Here is a 22,062-nt window from a genome sequence, read left to right on the forward strand (position 1 = left end):
ACTATGGATGTTCCCAGTGCTGGCCCCAGCCTTGCTCTGCAGTGTTTAGATGCTGTGCATCATGACCTCTCATCTTCCCCATGCCTTACGGGGGGACACCATGGCCCTTGGGTGGGTAGCCTGGCCAGTAGCCAAAAACTGTGAATGTTCCAACAAAATAGGGACAGGTGGGAGGTATGCTCCTCCCCCTGCACCTTCCGTTTGGGATCTCCCAGAGGAGTTGTCCCATAAAGTAGACACATTTTATCATAACTGTAGAGCTGATCTCTGCCAGGTCAGAGCCGGGACGAAAATTAAGTACTTTTGGCGAGAGGATATAGGGCTTTTTTTTCAGATTAGTTAGTAAACCAAAAAAGCACACTAATGAGCAAAACCGTGTTGCACTATAGGTGGGGCAGATGTAACATGTGCAGAGAGATTTAGATTTGGGTGGGGTGTATTCAAACTGAAATCTAAATTGCTGTGTAAAAATAAAGTAGCCAGTATTTACCCTGCACAGAAACAATATAACCCAACCAAATCTAACTCTCTCTGCACGTTACATCTGCCCCACCTGCAGTGCATATGGTTTTTCCCATTAGTGTGTTTTTTTGGTTTGCCTCTAACAAACCTGAATAACCCCCACAGTTACATGCCTCTAAAATGTGCTTTGGTCTGTGCACAGGATACATACAGAACATATAAATGTCATAATAATGTCGACTGTAAACAAAAAAAGAAAACATAACAGGTATTTTCAATGAATGATAGATTTTAGATTTGAAGTAAAATGGTTAAGATCGGGGTCACCAGTTTCTTATGCTGCAGTTGCAGTATTCATCCTGTCTATCTGCGTGCCTGAAATAATTGTCTAATTAAAGCCACTAAGGCGGAAGAGGTAACTGTTGCCAGTATCATATAAAATTGGAAGGAGAGAGAGCCCAGGGATATAAAACTAATCCCTGCTTCCTTGGCACTCATTCTTCTCCTCTTCACCTGAGATTTTAGGGATATGTGGAAAAAAACATGAGCTGGAGAGGAATTAGTGATAAATTTGGACTCACCTAGTGTGTGACCTAATAATAAACAACATGCAGCTGTTCCCGTGAAAACGGCATACCCCTTTCACAGCTCTCAATGAGACCGGACCGGCACACAAGACCATTGTCGGTGCCGCAAACATGTTAGCCCCTAGATCTGGAAACTTATCCCGGATTCTATGGGTTAACATGTGTTAAAATGCCAATTTACCAGGTGAGATAAAAGGGGCTCTTATTGAATACCGCTACTAATTAAATTCACCCCTAAAGCTCCAAGTGGAGTAATTTACTATCATGGTGCAAATATGCAGTAACCCATACAATCCACTCAGCTTTAAGTGACCCAGAACAATTTGCAGGAAATATAGAAAATATGTGATTGGTTGTTCCACATTTGCAGTCTGAATCATGTTCAGGGCCGGTTGTAAACTCTGTGGCGCCCAGGGCAAAAGTTTCCTTTGGTGTCCCCCGACAGGTAAAACAGAGTTGGTGCGCGCCTAAGGCACGCCCAAAAATAGGGGTGTGGCTTCATAGGGAAGGGGTGTGGCCACAGTTGTGCCCACTGTTGTTGTGCCCCCTATAGCTGTGCCCCCAGTAGATGTGCCTCCAGTAGCTGTGTCCCCAGCAGCGGCACTTACAAACACAATAAAAAATTAAAACAACACACTATACTTACCAGCCCCGCTCCTGCTTCCCGACTGCTGCTGCGCGGCCCTCGGTCTCTGGCCACCCGCTCCTCTCTATGGTCATGACATCTCTCCCATAGCAGCGCCACACAGACACTAGAGGTAAATTGACCACTAGTGTCTGACAGTGGTGCCGACTGCAGCGGGCACCCACACGCCTGCTGCAGCCGGGGAGCGGGGTGCAGGTGGGCAGCGGGCGCCTGCAGCCACGCCCGTAGACCGCAGCGCCCCGGGCGCCCGCCCTGCTTGCCCATTCCTAGAACCGCTCCTGATCATGTTAATAAATCACCCCCTCTAATTCTCTAGCTGCAGCTTCAATTCGTCAGTCCAGAGGGAACTTTTTCAGGAATCCAAAGACAAGAGGACTCACCACAGCTATCTCTGGATACAAATTATCAGAGGCACCAAGAAGGAGAGGGAGATACAAAGTACCACGGCCTCTCTGGGGGCCCCTATCTTGTGAGGCACCAGTTAAGGAGTGGGCACACCCCACTTCTAACCAAGACTAATTAGCACCGGGACCTAAACGCGCTATCGGCTGATTACCAACATCCAATCGATGCCGTTAATGGGTTATAGTAATATGCGCATGCACAGTCATATAGTAATGGGAATCATTGTAATCAGTGCACACTGACACTAGACCAGATCTGTCCTTGGTGCATAAAGTACAACTGATTGCCCAGTTATTCCCCTTCATCCGCAAGTGGTGATGCCAATGAGTTGCCTACACTCGGCTCTGGAACATGCACAGATATATCCGCAAAACCAATTTGCCTTAAGCAGCTGCCAGCACCGTAACTACCTGTGTGCCAGGTGTGCCTGGCACACAGCGCAGTTGCCCTGAGGCCGCACGACCAGCGGCTTGTAATGAGTCAAATTGACTCATTACAAGCCGCCTGTTCTGTGCGCCGCGCTAGAGGAGAGCAGCAGCGCCGGAGGCAGGGAAGGAGGAGGAGGGAGGGGGAATGGAGCCGCAGCAGCGCTATGGCATTGGTAGTAGCGCCGCTGCAGCAGTCCCCTCTCCTTTTCCGTATTGGCTGCCCGGCGCTGCTGTGAATGCTAGGATGCGGTTCCCTCATCCCAGCATTCACAGTGGCGGGCAGCCAATGCGGAAGGAGAGGGGGCTGCTGCAGCGGCGCCTCCACCAATTACATAGCGCTGCTGCGGCTCCAGTCCCCCTCCCTCCTCCTCCTTCTCCACTGCCTGGGAATGGATCTGCCTGCACGAGGAGCCTGACTGCCAGCGGGGAGAGATGGTAAGTATCTCTCTCTCTCTCTCCTGTCTGCCACAATGTGTAAAAAGGGGGACTGGCTGCCGTAATGTGTAAAAAGGGGGACGCTGGCTGCTGTAATGTGTAAAAAGGGGGACGCTGGCTGCCGTAATGTGTAAAAAGGGGGACTGTCTGCCATAATGTGTAAAAAGGGGGACGCTGCCTGCTGTAATGTGTAAAAAGGGGGACTGTCTGCCGTAATGTGTAAAAAGGCAAGCTGTCTGCCGTAATGTGTAAAAAGGGGGACGCTGTCTGCCGTAATGTGTAAAAAGGAGGACGCTGGCTGCCGTAATGTGTAAAAAGGGGGACGCTGTCTGCCGTAATGTGTAAAAAGGGGTCGCTGTCTGCCGTAATGTGTAAAAAGGGGGACGCTGTCTGCCGTAATGTGTAAAAAGGGGGACGCTGTCTGCCGTAATGTGTAATAAGGGGGACGCTGTCTGCAGTAATGTGCAATAAGGGGACGCTGTCTGCCGTAATGTGTAAAAAGGAGGACGCTGTCTGCTGTAATGTGTAAAAAGGGGACGCTGTCTGCCGTAATGTGTAAAAAGGGGCTGCTGCCTGCTGTAATGTGTAAAAAGGGGACGCTGCCTGCTGTAATGTGTAAAAAGGGGGACTGTCTGCCGTAATGTGTAAAAATAAGAATTTACTTACCGATAATTCTATTTCTCGGAGTCCGTAGTGGATGCTGGGGTTCCTGAAAGGACCATGGGGAATAGCGGCTCCGCAGGAGACAGGGCACAAAAGTAAAGCTTTCCGATCAGGTGGTGTGCACTGGCTCCTCCCCCTATGACCCTCCTCCAAGCCAGTTAGGTACTGTGCCCGGACGAGCGTACACAATAAGGGAGGAATTTTGAATCCCGGGTAAGACTCATACCAGCCACACCAATCACACCGTACAACTTGTGATCAAAACCAGTTAACAGTATGATAACAGAGGAGCCTCTGAAAGATGGCTTCCTAACAATAACCCGAATTAGTTAACAATAACTATGTACAATTATTGCAGATAATCCGCACTTGGGATGGGCGCCCAGCATCCACTACGGACTCCGAGAAATAGAATTATCGGTAAGTAAATTCTTATTTTCTCTATCGTCCTAGTGGATGCTGGGGTTCCTGAAAGGACCATGGGGATTATACCAAAGCTCCCAAACGGGCGGGAGAGTGCGGATGACTCTGCAGCACCGAATGAGAGAACTCCAGGTCCTCCTTAGCCAGAGTATCAAATTTGTAAAATTTTACAAACGTGTTCTCCCCTGACCACGTAGCTGCTCGGCAAAGTTGTAATGCCGAGACCCCTCGGGCAGCCGCCCAAGATGAGCCCACCTTCCTTGTGGAGTGGGCCTTTACAGATTTAGGCTGTGGCAGGCCTGCCACAGAATGTGCAAGTTGGATTGTGCTACAGATCCAACGAGCAATCGTCTGCTTAGACGCAGGAGCACCCATCTTGTTGGGTGCATACAATATAAACAACGAGTCAGATTTTCTGACTCCAGCTGTCCTTGCAATATATATTTTTAATGCTCTGACAACGTCCAGTAACTTGGAGTCCTCCAAGTCACTTGTAGCCGCAGGCACTACAATAGGCTGGTTCAGATGAAATGCTGACACCACCTTAGGGAGAAAATGCGGACGAGTCCGCAGTTCTGCCCTGTCCGAATGGAAAATCAGATATGGGCTTTTGTAAGATAAAGCTGCCAGTTCTGACACTCTCCTGGCCGAAGCCAGGGCTAGTAACATGGTCACTTTCCATGTGAGATATTTTAAATCCACCTTTTTTAGTGGTTCAAACCAATGAGATTTTAGAAATTCCAAAACCACATTGAGATCCCACGGTGCCACTGGAGGCACCACAGGAGGCTGTATATGCAGCACTCCCTTAACAAAAGTCTGGACTTCAGGAACTGAAGCCAATTCTTTTTGAAAGAAAATCGACAGGGCCGAAATTTGAACCTTAATAGATCCCAATTTGAGACCCATAGACAATCCTGATTGCAGGAAATGTAGGAATCGACCCAGTTGAAATTCCTCCGTCGGAGCACTCCGATCCTCGCACCACGCAACATATCTTCGCCAAATGCGGTGATAGTGTTGCACGGTTACTTCCTTCCTTGCTTTAATCAAAGTAGGAATGACTTCTTCCGGCATGCCTTTTTCCTTTAGGATCCGGCGTTCAACCGCCATGCCGTCAAACGCAGCCGCGGTAAGTCTTGAAACAGACAGGGATCCTGCTGAAGCAAGTCCCTCCTTAGAGGTAGAGGCCACGGATCTTCCGTGATCATCTCTTGAAGTTCCGGGTACCAAGTCCTTCTTGGCCAATCCGGAACCACTAGTATCGTTCTTACGCCTCTTTGCCGTATAATTCTCAATACTTTTGGTATGAGAGGCAGAGGAGGAAACACATACACCGACTGGTACACCCAAGGCGTTACCAGCGCGTCCACAGCTATTGCCTGCGGATCTCTTGACCTGGCGCAATACCTGTCCAGTTTTTTGTTGAGGCGAGACGCCATCATGTCCACCATTGGTCTTTCCCAACGGGTTACCAGCATGTGGAAGACTTCCGGATGAAGTCCCCACTCTCCCGGGTGAAGGTCGTGTCTGCTGAGGAAGTCTGCTTCCCAGTTGTCCACTCCCGGGATGAACACTGCTGACAGTGCTATCACATGATTCTCTGCCCAGCGAAGAATCCTTGCAGCTTCTGCCATTGCACTCCTGCTTCTTGTGCCGCCCTGTCTGTTCACATGGGCGACTGCCGTGATGTTGTCCGACTGGATCAACACCGGTTTTCCTTGAAGCAGAGGTTCTGCCTGGCTTAGAGCATTGTAGATTGCTCTTAGTTCCAGAATGTTTATGTGAAGAGACGTTTCCAGGCTCGTCCACACTCCCTGGAAGTTTCTTCCTTGTGTGACTGCTCCCCAGCCTCTCAGGCTGGCGTCCGTGGTCACCAGGATCCAATCCTGTATGCCGAATCTGCGGCCCTCCAATAGATGAGCACTCTGCAACCACCACAGAAGAGATACCCTTGTCCTTGGAGACAGGGTTATCCGCTGGTGCATCTGAAGATGCGACCCTGACCATTTGTCTAACAGATCCCTCTGGAAAATTCGTGCATGGAATCTGCCGAATGGAATTGCTTCGTAAGAAGCCACCATTTTTCCCAGGACTCTTGTGCATTGATGTACAGACACCTTTCCTGGTTTTAGGAGGTTCCTGACAAGCTCGGACAACTCCTTGGCTTTTTCCTCCGGGAGAAAAACCTTTTTCTGAACCGTGTCCAGAATCATCCCTAGGAACAGCAGACGAGTTGTCGGCATTAACTGGGATTTTGGAATATTCAGAATCCAGCCGTGCTGTTTTAGCACTTCTTGAGACAGTGCTAATCCCCTCTCTAGCTGTTCTCTGGACCTTGCCCTTATTAGGAGATCGTCCAAGTATGGGATAATTAATACGCCTTTTCTTCGAAGAAGAATCATCATCTCGGCCATTACCTTTGTAAAGACCCGAGGTGCCGTGGACAATCCGAACGGCAGCGTCTGAAACTGATAGTGACAGTTTTGTACAACGAACCTGAGGTACCCCTGGTGTGAGGGGTAAATTGGAACGTGGAGGTACGCATCCTTGATGTCCAAGGACACCATAAAGTCCCCTTCTTCCAGGTTCGCTATCACTGCTCTGAGTGACTCCATTTTGAACTTGAACTTCTTTATGTACAGGTTCAAGGACTTCAGATTTAGAATAGGTCTTACCGAGCCGTCCGGCTTCGGTACCACAAATAGAGTGGAATAATACCCCTTTCCCTGTTGTAGAAGAGGTACCTTGACTATCACCTGCTGAGAGTACAGCTTGTGAATGGCTTCCAAAACCGTCTCCCTTTCGGAGGGGGACGTTGGTAAAGCAGACTTCAGGAAACGGCGAGGCGGATCTGTCTCTAGTTCCAACCTGTACCCCTGAGATATTATCTGCAGGATCCAGGGATCTACCTGCGAGTGAGCCCACTGCGCGCTGAAATGCTTGAGACGACCGCCCACCGCCCCCGAGTCCGCTTGAGAAGCCCCAGCGTCATGCTGAGGCTTTTGTAGAAGCGGGGGAGGGCTTCTGTTCCTGGGAAGGAGCTGCCTGTTGGTGTCTCTTCCCCCTTCCTCTGCCTCGTGGCAGATATGAATATCCCTTTGCTCTCTTGTTTTTAAAGGAACGAAAGGACTGCGGTTGAAAAGTCGGTGTCTTTTTCTGTTGGGGAGTAGCTTGAGGTAAAAAGGTGGATTTCCCGGCTGTAGCCGTGGCCACCAAATCTGATAGACCGACTCCAAATAACTCCTCCCCTTTATACGGCAAAACTTCCATATGCCGTTTTGAGTCCGCATCGCCTGACCACTGTCGCGTCCATAAACTTCTTCTGGCCGAAATGGACATAGCACTTACCCGTGATGCCAGTGTGCAGATATCCCTCTGTGCATCACGCATATAAAGAAATGCATCCTTTATTTGCTCTAAAGACAGTAAAACATTGTCCCTATCCAGGGTATCAATATTTTCAATCAGGGACTCTGACCAAACTACTCCAGCACTGCACATCCAGGCTGACGCTATAGCTGGTCGTAGTATAACACCTGTATGTGTGTATATACTTTTTTGGATATTTTCCATCCTCCTATCTGTTGGATCTTTAAGTGCGGCCGTCTCAGGAGAGGGTAACGCCACTTGTTTAGATAAGCGTGTGAGCGCCTTATCCACCCTAGGAGGTGTTTCCCAGCGCGCCCTAACCTCTGACGGGAAAGGGTATAAAGCTAATAACTTCTTTGAAATTAGCATCTTTTTATCGGGGGCAACCCACGCTTCATCACATACATCATTTAGTTCTTCTGATTCAGGAAAAACTATAGGTAGTTTTTTCACACCCCACATAATACCCTGTTTAGTGGTACCAGTAGTATCAGCTAAATGTAACGCCTCCTTCATTGCCAAAATCATATAACGTGTGGCCCTACTGGAAAATACGGTTGATTCGTCACCGTCGCCACTGGAATCAGTGCCTGTGTCTGGGTCTGTGTCGACCGACTGAGGCAAAGGGCGTTTTACAGCCCCTGACGGTGTTTGAGGCGCCTGGACAGGCACTAACTGATTGTCCGGCCGTCTCATGTCGACAAACGACTGCTTTAGCGTGTTGACACTATCCCGTAATTCCATAAATAAAGGCATCCATTCTGGTGTCGACCCCCTAGGAGGTGACATCCCCATATTTGGCAATTGCTCCGCCTCCACACCAATATCGTCCTCATACATGTCGACACACACGTACCGACACACAGCAGACACACAGGGAATGCTCTTAACGAAGACAGGACCCCACTAGCCCTTTGGGGAGACAGAGGGAGAGTTTGCCAGCACACACCAAAAGCGCTATATATGACAGGGATAGCCTTATAATAAGTGCTCCCTGTATAGCTGCTTTTATAATATAATTTTTTGCCACTATTTTGCCCCCCCTCTCTTGTTTTACCCTGTTTCTGTAGTGCAGTGCAGGGGAGAGACCTGGGAGCCGTCCTGACCAGCGGAGCTGTGTAAGGAAAATGGCGCTGTGTGCTGAGGAGATAGGCCCCGCCCCCTTTCCGGCGGGCTCGTCTCCCGCTCTTTAGTGTATTCTGGCAGGGGTTAAATATCTCCATATAGCCCCGGAGGCTATATGTGAGGTATTTTTTAGCCAAATAGGTTTTCATTTGCCTCCCAGGGCGCTCCCCTCCCAGCGCCCTGCACCCTCAGTGACTGCCGTGTGAAGTGTGCTGAGAGGAAAATGGCGCACAGCTGCAGTGCTGTGCGCTACCTTTAGAAGACTGAGGAGTCTTCTGCCGCCGATTCTGGACCTCTTCATGTTTCAGCATCTGCAAGGGGGCCGGCGGCGAGGCTCCGGTGACCATCCAGGCTGTACCTGTGATCGTCCCTCTGGAGCTGATGTCCAGTAGCCAAGAAGCCAATCCATCCTGCACGCAGGTGAGTTCACTTCTTCTCCCCTAAGTCCCTCGTTGCAGTGATCCTGTTGCCAGCAGGACTCACTGTAAAATAAAAAACCTAAGCTAAACTTTCTCTAAGCAGCTCTTTAGGAGAGCCACCTAGATTGCACCCTTCTCGGCCGGGCACAAAAATCTAACAGGCTTGGAGGAGGGTCATAGGGGGAGGAGCCAGTGCACACCACCTGATCGGAAAGCTTTACTTTTGTGCCCTGTCTCCTGCGGAGCCGCTATTCCCCATGGTCCTTTCAGGAACCCCAGCATCCACTAGGACGATAGAGAAAAGGCACGCTGTCTGCTGTAATGTGTAAAAAGGGGGACGCTGTCTGCCATAATGTGTAATAAGGGGACGCTGTCTGCCGTAATGTGTAAAAAGGGGCTCTACCTGGTGTAGTGGCGCTACTGTGCAACGTAATTTGAATAATGGAGACTACTGTGCACCGTTATATGAACTGGTATTATTTTGTGGCCACGGCCCTATCCCATGAAGCCACGCCCCTATATACTTTTCGCACTCCTGCGGCGCGCACTGCCCCTGTCTTGCACACAGTGTTAAAATGCCTAATTACGGCACTGGCAGCTGCCCCTGAATGTGCACAATGTATCTCACATAAGTAACATTGGGCCTAATTCAGATCTGATCGCAGCAGCAAATTCGTTAGCTAATGGGCAAAACCATATGCACTGCAGGGGGGGGGGGGGGGGGGGCAGATGTAACATGTGCAGAGAGAGTTAGATTTGGGTGGGGTGTGTTCAAACTGAAATCTAAATTGCAGTGTAAAAATAAAGCAGCCAGTATTTACCCTGCACAGAAACAAAATAACCCACCCAAATCTAACTCTCTCTGCACATGTTATATCTGCCCCCCCCGTAGTGCATATGTTTTGCCCATTTGCTAACAAATTTGCTGCTGCGATCAGATCTGAATTAGGCCCATTATACGTACATACTATTATGTGGATTAAATGTACACTCTATATGTATCACACTGTATGTAGTCATGACAGATGGGATGGAAAATCAGCCCGGAAAATCTGTTGTTGGGGTGGGGTCTGTTGAGAGGGCAGGATTCCTCCTCATAGTGCCCGATTCTGAGTTGGACGCATTTGCAGTTTTCCTTTGTCTTTTACTGCAGTTGCATCTGTGGCTCTATACTAATGACACTACAGTGCCCTTCCCTACTGTACATCTGTGTATCCAAATACGCAAGGGCTGAGACGCCCACTGTCAGTGTCTACAGATGCTGTAATTATGCTCTGTACATTTTTAGACGCCACCATTGGTCACACCATTGAAACTTTCACCAGCCCTATGCTAGGTGCAGATCATCTGTCTGAGTATGGCCTCCAATGTGAGCAAATTTAACGTCTCTTATTGGAAACAACTTTCAGCAACAAGCCTGCACTACGTTATATCTGCGTCTGATTAGCCAACCCCCTGTAACCACACAGGAATGTCCAACACTTTTTTAACACAATTCTTATAACGTGTGTCTGACTCTGTACTGCAACTCTGTACGAACACCATCATGGTGCCTGCATGTATGGTGCAACTCAGATACAAGCGCGAATGAAAAACATTGCTCAAAAAAATATATAACACATTGGCCCCCACAGGAAACAATTAAACAAATTGCCCCCCACAGGGAAAAAAAAGTGTATAATATAGCTTTTTGTACTACATTTGTTTCAAATTTCCACTGCTGTTTTAAAGGCCTAGTGACACCAAGAGGTTTTATAATTCTTGGCTATAACATCTATATAGTAATTTATTTATTAACATTTATGTAGCGCTAGCATATTTCATTGCACTTTCTTTCAAAGTTGAGTAGGGACGGATTGAGAACTGAAAGTGGCCCTAGAAAAATTGGTAGAAGTGGCCTTACATGGGCAGCACTAGAGGTATCCATGTAACCATTGCGGCAGCACCACCGCTCACATGCCAACAAACAAAGAGGGCCTGCATGCCCATCCGCCCACAGGGAATCCTTCACAACATCAGAGACGGACAGACAAACAGAAATCCATCACTATTGATTTAGTTAACAAAAAACAAAAACAAAAACAGAAATAGTATGGCCGTTATACCATGTTATATGTTGAGGTTATTAAAATCTCTTCACCCCAAACTTACTGTATCTCTTTCAGGAAGAATCAGGACTGTACATGCGTGCAAAAGTGAGTATTTTGCTTATGCACAAGGGCATAAAAATCAGTATGACCAGCAGATGGAGAGATGACATGTCAGTATGAAATGGATGTGGGATGAACAGGAGATGAGAGAGCAGGAATTATGTTCTTAGCAACCACCAGTCCTATGGCAATAACCATATAATCAAATGTATGCAGCCAAAAACAGCACCGCAGTAGCCAAGCCAACTTGAAGTGAAATTATTAAATGATCTGATAAAATGTTACTTACCGTAGATCCTTTTGCTTTTGCACAATTTGCATTGATTCTGAATGGCCTCGATCAAGCAGACTATCCGCAAGTCTTTGGCACCCAGCCACCCGCTGGCCAGCTGTGTCCATCTGGTGCTGGAAAGTGTCAAATTTAGCCTGCAGATGCTGAAAAAAGAGAAGCTTATCGACTTCAGGAATCTGTTTAAGTTTTTTTGTTATTTAGCCCAAAACAGTTAGTAATAAATTAAACTGCAAGAAAGATGGAAATGAATTTCCAGGAGTTATGATTTACTTAAAGGACAGTGAATAACTTCTGTGCAGTACATATGGGTTGGGTAAGGTTTGCTGACCGCCAGAATGCCAGCAGTGGGACGAGCGCAACGAAGCCCCTTTGCGGGTTTGCTGCGCTCGTCACAGGGTCTATTCCCACTCCAAGGGTGTCATGGACATCCAGGAGTGGGAATAGTTGTGGTGGCGATGCCGGCATTCTGGCTGTCGGGATCCCGGCATCGGTATTCTGACCGCCGGAATCCTGACTACTTCCCGGATATAATAAGTCAATAGTTTTGTGATGACACATAGGCAGTGGGTTGTATCCAAAGGGGTGTATTCAATACCTGTCGGAAACTGCCGTCTTGTTGGAAAGACAGCAGTTTCCAACAGGTTTAGGTCGGAAGGGTTTCCGACCTATTCAATGCCGGGCCATTTTTTCCGACAAGTCGGGAACTCCTGACTTGTTGGAAACCAAATCTGTAAGGTTTTGGCCCTGGTTCCGACAATGTCAATCCAACTTTTTTTAAAGTCGGATTGACATTGTCGGAACTGGGGAGATGAAACAGGGGGAGCGTGGACAGATGCCGGAGACAGCATGGAGCGGGGACGGATGCCGGGGACTGGGTGAGTAGCGGAGCGGGGACGGGGCGGTGTAGACGGGTGAGGAGCGTGGACGGGGGACCGCCAGTCAGGACGGAGCGGCGGGGAACAGCTGTCGGAACGGAGTGGCAGGGAGCGGCTGTCGGGACTGAGGGCCGCGGACTGGTGAGTAGCGGGGAGCAGCTGTCGGGAGCGGACAAATCCGACAGTAGGATTTGGCCAGCTCATTGAATACTGACCTGTTGGATCCGACAGGTATTGAATACACCTGAAAGTGTTTCATATACAGGGGCCCTTTTCTCAATCACAGATCTCCAAAGTTTATACACCTATACTGTAAAGATGTTACTGTAGGGCATACATCATTCCTTTTAATTCATGTGTTCTGACATATTAACTTTCTACTGAAGTGATCTCACATTGTCTAACTAGCAGCTGACATTATTACTTATCTATATTATAAGGGGAAAGGGATACTCCATCCCTACAGGACGTTACAAGACCATATAAAAGCACAAGGTCATTGGGCATGTGATTTTATTCATCATACAGAGCCAAAATGTCACTGCTAATATATGTTTAGTTATATATTAGGGATTATGCTAATCCTCAATATACAGTGGTGCAAACTGTGGACCAGATATTACCTTATTAATCATTGGCAAAAGTTGTTTTTTTTATTGAAAATAAATTGTTTTAAATAGTAATAGGCTAGAACCAATAAAATGTGACGTCAGTGGCGGAAGTACCGGAGTCAATGGAGTCGGTTGCCGCCGGGCTCCAAGCCCTGAGGGGGCACCACCCTACATTGCTCCAGTATCACCTTTCAGCGCCGCCACTGTGTCCAGACTCTATCTTGCCTCCGGGCTACTAGGATGAACTTACACCACTGAGTGATGTATGTGTTATGCCAAATCGGAACAGCACATTGCGTCCATCCACACTACAAGTACAGTATGCCTCACACCCCACAGCAGTACACAGGGTACTTGTGATGTTGGATGTACTGTAACTGGCTGATAAGTGCATAGCTGAGCATCACAGTTGGATTACCCTCTGTGGTGCATCACCTGCAATTGAATTTATCCCATTATGTGGGGTTTACAGTGTTACACAGTGCACATCTTCAGATTTTTCCAGGGTCCTACACACCTAGGCCTTCTTCTATTGTTGTTTTCGGAGGGGTTTCACGAGAGCAGAGAGAAGGAGTGGGCTGTGATGTGATATGCACCAGTGCAATATCGCAGACTGTGCACGATTTAAATTACAGTAGAGGGTTAATGGCCATCAGTTTTCCTAAAATTTCTGGCTCTGAGCTGGGCAGGCTATCTAGGCTGATTGAGGAATTTCAGAAATTAGGTCTGCTGAATGGTGAACTGTTTATATGGCGCTTTTATTTGTATTCAGCATGTGTTACATGGATGGATGCATCACCAACATATGATTAAAAGCAATATTTTAAAGATAAACCGGTTTCTTGATATATTTATGATTGTTGTCGGCATTATGGGCACAGACTCTGGTTGCGGACTGGTTATGCTGCTAATACTTTGCACTGGCTCTCCTAGACCAGAGAGTCTAAATGGGGCTTCACAAGGAACCTCTGCAAAGAGACAAAAGAGTCTATGGTGGGACCAACCTAGGTTGTGCCCCTCACTTTGGCCTCATTAGGCAGAAGCAAGGCCTGGAGACAAGGGACCTGGCACAATTGTAGATGGGGACAAGCTAGAGGTCTGGAAGCAGGGGTTGGGTGGGCAGGGGGCCATCTGCCCCCCGGACCAGTGCAATTTAAGTGTTCCAGGGCCACCTGACTGCAGATTCCCTGTGAAAAGCTGGGCCGCTTGCTTGAGTCTACCCCCCAGGCTGAAAGGTGCCAGCCAGCCTCTGTCTGGAAGAGCAGGATGGTCTAGTAAGCCCAGATGGGCCCCTGCCTCCCTGCCCAGCCAGCCCCTGGTTCCAGACCTCTAGCTTGTCCCCATCTACAATTGTGCCAGGTCCCTTGCAGATAATGACATTGGGCTTACGTCTTACACATTGCACAATACACATTACAGACACACACTACTGAGACACGTCATAGATACACGTTACTGAGACACATGTGACAGATACACATTTATGACATGTGTGACAGATACTCACTACTGAGGCACATGTGACAGACACACATTACTGAGGTAAGTGTGACAGAAACATCACTGAGGCACATATGACAGACACACAATACTGAGGCACATGTCACAGACACACATTACTGAGACATGTGTGATAGATGTGCATTACTGAGGCACGTGTGGCAGACACACATTACTGAGGCACGTGTGGCAGACACACATTACTGAGGCACGTGTGACAGACACACAGTACTGAGGCACGTGTGACAGACACACATTACTGAGGCACGTGTGACAGACAGACATTACCGAGGCACGTGTGACAGACACACATTGCCCAGACACACATTACTGAGACATGTGTGATAGATATGTATTACTGAGACACATGTGACAGACAAACATCACCGAGCCATGAGTGACAGATACACATTACAGAGACACGTGTGACAGATACACATTACAGAGACACGTGTGACAGATACACATTACAGAGACACGTGTGACAGATACACATTACAGAGACACGTGTGACAGATACGTGTTGCAAATGTAGGTAGGGAATGTCTAACAAGAATATGTGATGTAGGTCTCACCAGGACATGCTCATAGTCGTTGCCATAGTCCCCAGAACTGGCAATCTGCCTCTGCTGGTTGATCCATTCCTGCAGGTCCCCAGACTCTCTGAGGTATTCATGCAAAGCCAAAGCCTCTTCCAGTTTTCCCCATCTATGCAAAGATGCACCAATGAAAATTTTGTACACAAGAAGATAGTATTTAAAATAGTTACTATAAAGAAACTGTTTAAACAGTCCAAAATATGGGTAGATATGGTTCATTTTACTGGGATAGGGTATAATCAGAACTTCTGTAATTTACAGGGCCAGATTCGGTCATCCACAATAATGCAGTGGCCGGGGCTATTCAATTGTAGCACGCGGCAGACTGCATGTAATGAGGATTTCGGTTAAAGCCTGAGGGAGGATTGAGCAGAAATCTGTGATAAGCGCCCTTATTGTAGGTGTCGCAAATGCGTTAACCCATAGCTACGGGCACTTGTGGTCAGTGGCATATCTAAAGGATCATCATCCTTGTCAAATTTTATTTAATCCCACTCTGTGAGCTTCAATACATACAATCTTATGGTAATCGGTCTATAGATCTACACTAAAAAGTCTACAGTCAACAGGTCAACCACTACTGGTCAACATGCATTAGGTCAACAGGGTCAAAAGGTCAATAATCAAATGTCGACAGGGTCAAAGGTTGACAGTCAAAAGGTCGACATGGTCAAAAACGCGTGTGTTTTTTTAGGATATTTTAAATTTTTACAACTTTTGCTGCATTTACTAATCCATGTCACAAACTATTACCTTCAGTAAACTTATGGCGAACAAAGCGGAGTGGAGTGAGCCACCGCGCTCAAAGCGTTACGAGCGAAGCAAGCCTGTGAGGGGACGCATTTCATCAAATTGACTATCCATGTCACAAACTATCACCATTAGTAACCTTGTGGCGAGCAAAGCATGGAGAGGGGACACATTTCAACAAATTGGGGGAAAACATGTTTAAAACACAAAACAACACCCAATTTATTTTTGTCGACCTTTTGACACTGTCAACATTTTGACTGTCAACCTTTTGCTCCTGTCGACCTTTTACTGTCGATCTAATGACTGTCCATCTTTTTAAGGTCTATCTTCTATATCACACCTCAATCTTACAGCTACTAAGCTAATTAGAGCCTAAATTATGGCTGGTGGTCTAAAATTAGCTCAGTCAGGTGTCTGGTGGGCAAGGTGATGGCAACCTGGTGCTCGGTGCTCAAGACTGAGCCCCATCTGCTGCCTGGTGGTCAAGGGGGAAACCAGCCTGGGGATCAGTGGTCAAAGTGGTCACGTTTCAGCCAAATCTGCTGCCTGGTGGTCAAGGCTGAGCCCAGTCTGGGGGTCAGTGGTCATGGCTGAGCCAATCTGCTGCCTGGTGGTCATGGCTGAGCCAATCTGCTGCCTGGTGGTCATGGCTGAGCCAATCTGCTGCCTGGTGGTTATGGCTGAGCCAATCTGCTGCCTGGTGGTCATGGCTGAGCCAATCTGCTGCCTGGTGGTCATGGCTGAGCCAATCTGCTGCCTGGTGGTCATGGCTGAGACAATCTGCTGCCTGGTGGTCAAGACTGAGCCCAGTCTGATGCCTAGTGGTCAAGACTGAGCCCAGTCTGGAGGCTAGTAGTAAAAAATTAGTTGTGGGTGGAGTCATGGTTTAATGTGTTATACAGTAAACTGTATGCATTCAATCTGTTAACTCTTGTAATGTAATTTGTTATGGAACTAGGGTCACAGTGCAGTATACAATGGTGCATTACCTCACAGTAGCTCGATCTTGTAAGGTATTAATTTGTGAATGGATCCTTTGAACTGGAGCATCCACCTCATCAGAGAGATTAGATGAAGGCAAGTTCTGACCTGCATTACCAAGCTCGTCCGCCAGGTTCTTGTATAGCTCTATCTCTTGCTGTGTGTCCTATTGATAAATACAGGTGGGTTCATACTTTACCTCCATATCAGTTATCGGTAGATCTGTATTGTGACGTAATCACAAACTATTGCTAAAAGCATCACATACTTCTATTAAGCAGAAAGTTTGCAGCCAAGCTAAACGTCTTATTTATTTATATAGCAGATGAAAAGGCAGATATTATTACACACTCCACAGAAGGCAATTGCACCTATTTTTATCACACTGCAGCTGGTAGTGTTTCGACAATAGAGGACATTTAATGGGATGTAGTTATATGACTGCACAATACCGACGCCTGCATCCCGACCACTCAAAATCCCGCCAATCGGCATCGACACACATAGAGTGGGAATAGAACCTGTGGCGAGCGCAGCGAGCCCGCAAGGGGCATCGTTGCACTCCCCTCCCCCGTCGGCATTCCGGGGCCGGGATCCTGGCATCAAGACGTTGACCGCCGGGATCCCGGCCGTCGCTAACACAATCCCATTTAACAACGGGACTGTTGTTTAAAATGTTGAAAAATGTAATTTTTCAATGTGACTATGGGGTTGATGTATCACGCAGTGAATGAATGGATCATCGGAGAAGTTTCCCATAGCACTTTACACAGTGTTATTTTCTGTTAGAAAACGACCTTGGGGGTCTATTTACAAAGCAGTGAAAAGAGTGGAGAAGTGAGCCAGTAGAGAAGTTGACCATGACAGTCAATCAATCTGTATCTTTTGTAGTATGCAAATTATAAATGTTACTTCAATGCTGATTGGCTGCAATGGGCAACTCCACTAGCTCACTTCTCTACTCTAGTCACTGCTTAGTACAGTACATCTCCCCCTTAGTCCTGATCACCTCTCGCCCTCCTATGTAGCAAACAGTTATCTGTAGCTGGGATCTGTACCAAGCTGTGTATGTGAGGGCAGCTGCTGTAGCTCAGAGTGCAGGAGAGTTCAATCTGTCCAGTACTATCCAATACAGCTGAATGTAACCCTGTATCCAGATCTACTCAATAGGACAAGTCCGCTTAAGTACTGCTGAGCTGTGAGCTGCCGCAGCTGCCGACATCACATATACAGCGCCAATGGTTCTTGGCTCCAGGAAACATGGATTTAGGTGGCGTTCCCTGGGGAGGATCCCGTCTGCTTTTTTATATGGCGGAAGGAAGGACTTAGAAATGGGGTTTTGCATTTCCAAAGATCATTTATGCTGATCATTACTACAGTGTAAAAAAAATAAACGCCTGAAATATGGGTAATGAAACAGCCCGTCATTATAAAATAAAAAAAATAATTATATATATATATATATATATATATATATATATATATATATATATATATATATATACACACACAGGATGAGTATCCCTTATCCAAAATGCTTGGGACCAGAGGTATTTTGGATATGGGATTTTTCCGTATTCTGGAATAATTGCATACCATAATGGGATATCATGGCGATGGGACCTAAGTCTAAGCACAGAATGCATTTATGTTTCATATACACCTTATACACACAGCATGAAGGTAATTTTAGCCAATATTTTTTATAACTTTGTGCATTAAACAAAGTGTGTGTACAGCTACACAATTCATTTATGTTTCATATACACCTTATACACACAGTCTGAAGGTCATTTAATACAATATTTGTAATAACTTTGTGTATTAAACAAAGTTTGTGTACATTGAGCCATCAAAAAACAAGGTTTCACTATCTCACTCTCACTCAAAAAAGTCCGTATTTCGGAATATTCCGTATTTCGGAATATTTGGATATGGGATACTCAACCTGTATATATAAAAATAAGCAATTATATTAGAATCTGATAATTGCGGAACTAGGCACATCAGGAATATTAGACTGTGTTTTGAACATATACAAGACTATATTATCCCAGTTTTTCTCGTTTTTAGGGTAACCTATCCGAACTCTGTTCCCTTATAATATTGTGAAATGTTTATTATAGATTAATTAAAATGAAAATATTAATGAAGTACATAAAATGTGGGGTGAGAACTGTAATGAGGTAACAGCACTTAGGTATTGTGACCGGCGGTCACATAACTACATCCCAGCTGGTTAGCGCGTGTGTAGTATGTTATGCGGCCAACATACCGGCGCCGGAATCCCGACCGCCGGCATACCGACAGCTGGGCGCACAGCCCCATCCAGCTGGACTGGAATAGTCTGCCTCCTTTCAATGTCCCAGGAGTTGCTAGACTCCAAAAGGGAACAATGTCTTGTTTATAGTTTTACCAAACATACGAAGTTATGTTGCTACAGTATTCTACACTGTAGACCACTGGAACCAGAGATATTCATTTTATAGAGTACCTTGTGCTTTTTCATCAACTTCAAAGTGGCAGCTTCTTCTTTACCATAATCCTTGCTGTTAACCAGTGGAAGTTTTTCTCCAATCCAGCCTTCCATGTCGGACACGTCAAGTAGAAACTATTAAATAGCAAAACAAAGCTAAATGTACATATTTCTCACACATACAAAATACAGGTATTTATTACTATGATAAGAAGTAGTATTAATCAAAAAATAACCTAAGTATTCACAGTGCATAAAAGTAAAGGACGCCTGTGATAAATGTGAACCTCACCACACAAGCTGCCACCTGGTCTTATATTCACCCAAGGTGCCTGTCACAGAGTAAGCAGAACTCAGGTAAGGATGGGGCACCAACAAGAAGCAATATGAGATTAAAATAGGAAAGTTTCAGGCAGTAGACAGAAATCCAGACTAGAAACGGGACCCAGGACTCCTCCACACTTAGGGGGAGATAAACAAACCATCTGAAGAGAAGAAGAGGGAAAGGTAGTCCTTAACAACCAATCAGCTACAAGTTAGCATTTTTAAGTGCATTCAATCAAATGATAGCTAGAAGCTGGTTGGTTGCTATGGGCAACGGTTGCATCTGTTCTCTTTAGAACCCTTATATAGTACAGTTATAATCATGGGGAGATCTATCAAACCTAAATAAAGTGGAAAAGTGATAAAGTACCAACCAATCGGCTTCTGTCATTGCACAGGTTTTGTTTGGGAAATGAAAGAAACTGATTGGTTGGTACTTTATCTCTCTCTAATGTTTGAAACATCTCTCCCACAGAGAGGGTTGAGGGTCTTGAACTATATCCCAAAAAACTTAAGGAGCTGTTCTTGCTGTTTATTACAATGACTGCGTGTTTGACACTTGCTTCATGCATTCAGAAATGATCCACTGTGGATATTAAAGAATAATGTCTCCGTGATCAGGCACAAAACATGTATGTGGACTAAGCACCTCCCGGGCTAAACAAGTTTGAAGTCGCTCATGGATTGAATGGTCATTAATCTAGGAGAAGTAACACAATGCCCTCCTCTTCTGTGTGTATACAGCATTAGATAAGCACACAGGCTTAGCATACATTGTAAATCCATCTGATAGACCAAGTCCAAGTTGGTGACATTTTAAAAATGGCCTCTGAGGCAGAGGACAGGAGCAGGTGGGATGTGCTGTTAGTCATGTAATTGTAGCCTGCCTGTCACATCATAGGGGGGGTGGGGGACACAATTAATCAATTGACTGCAAATCACAATGTGAAGCCCCTGGTCATCCTCTTCGCTGGGGAAATGAGCAGATGCAGAAGGCTGGCCTGCTCTCATGGGCCCCCGGCAAAGAGCCACAACATTCAGTCTCTTGGACCCTGGAGGAGTAGGCAAGCGTGATCCAAGTGCTATTTAGTTTTAACCAAATATATTATGCGACTAGGTAGATAAGAAAGAAAAGCAGAAATATTGCATACAGAGCCTGGAAGCGCAGAATAGTGGGAGAGACATATTAGGAAATAACCTCTCACCTGCTGAAAGCTCACTGATTCTTGTAAGCTCCTCATCCTCTTCTCACAGTCTTCTTCCAGCAAGTCCCAGGCAGACTGCAGCTTCTTATTTTTATCACTGATATTCCGAGATTCAGGGTGATGACTTGCAATCAGAGATTTCCCCATATCCAAGACTCTTTGCAGCTGCTGTGTGTGGGCATTTACCTCCACTTGTAATTCCTGCACACATAAAGTCAGGACATATCAACTAATGCACAGGTTCTCAAATTCAGTCCTCAGGACCCCACACGGTGCATGTTTTCCAGGTCTCCTCACAGAATCGCAAGTGAAATAATTAGCTCCACCTGTGGACCTTTTACAATGTGTCAGTGAGTAATTAATACACCTGTGCACTTGCTGGGTTACCTGCAAAACATGCACTGTGTGGGGTCCTGAGGACCGAGTTTGAGAACCACTGAACTAATGTATATGTACAATGGGTCTAATTCAGACCTGATTGCAGCAGCAAATTTGTTAGCCAATGGGAAAAACCATGTTGTACTGCAGGTGGGTCAGATGTAACATGTGTAGAGAGAGTTAGATTTGGATGGAGTGTGTTCAAACTGAAATCTAAATTGCAGTGTAAAAATAAAGCAGCCAGTATTTACCCTGCACAGAAACAATATATCCCACCCAAATCTAACTCTAACTGCACAAGTTATATCTGCCCATCAGAGAACAAATTTGCTTCTGCAATCAGGTCTGAATTAGGCCCAATATACAGTTATGAATAGCATTACATGCATATACTGGGCCTGATTCTTAGCTGGGAGCTGAACATAAAAAGCAAGTAACTTGTACCTGGACAAACCACGCTACAATGCAAGGGGGAAAATACATAAATTGTATACAGGGTAAATGCTGGCTGCTCTTGCATGTAGCCCACATATATACTAGGGGGGGCAAGTCTCTCGTATCATGCTTCCCACCGCCGTAGCCACACTCATCGCCACCCGCACTCCTGCGGCATCCCGACACCCAGGACACGTGGGTGGGGTGAGGATGCGATTCACGCTAAATCACGTCATTGTAGCCCCGCCCCCACTTTACAATGCCAGTAATGTGAGCATTGTATAGCAGGGGGAGGGGGGGGTGTAATGAAGTGATCATGTTACCGCGCCCCCCCCTGCTGTGTGACCCGGAGGGAGCAGCCAGAAAGTAGGCAATTATTGTGTTATGATTTAGATTTGGGCTTGGACACGCCTCTCCCAAATGAAAATCTCTCTGCACATGTTACATCTGCCCAGCTTGCAGTGCAACGTGTTTTTGCCCAGGTACAAAGTTACTTGCTTTTTATTGCTTTGCTCCAA

General features: G+C 46.4%; 1 protein-coding gene across 5 annotated transcripts in view; it reads right to left on the bottom strand.

The window, feature by feature from the left end:
- The window catches only part of SPTBN5 (spectrin beta, non-erythrocytic 5), a 704,607-nt gene that overhangs the window by 404,844 nt on the left and 277,701 nt on the right, over positions 1-22,062 (bottom strand). For all 5 annotated transcript variants that reach the window (XM_063947637.1, XM_063947638.1, XM_063947639.1 and 2 more), the window contains 5 exons: positions 20,732-20,932; positions 19,221-19,337; positions 16,735-16,892; positions 14,969-15,101; positions 11,405-11,550 (listed from right to left, as the gene is read on the bottom strand). In XM_063947637.1, coding sequence (XP_063803707.1) covers positions 11,405-11,550; positions 14,969-15,101; positions 16,735-16,892; positions 19,221-19,337; positions 20,732-20,932 — 755 coding nt within the window. The remainder of the gene's footprint in view (positions 1-11,404; positions 11,551-14,968; positions 15,102-16,734; positions 16,893-19,220; positions 19,338-20,731; positions 20,933-22,062) is intronic.

Source organism: Pseudophryne corroboree, chromosome 12 (assembly GCF_028390025.1).
Source record: "Pseudophryne corroboree isolate aPseCor3 chromosome 12, aPseCor3.hap2, whole genome shotgun sequence".
Lineage (NCBI taxonomy): Eukaryota > Metazoa > Chordata > Amphibia > Anura > Myobatrachidae > Pseudophryne > Pseudophryne corroboree.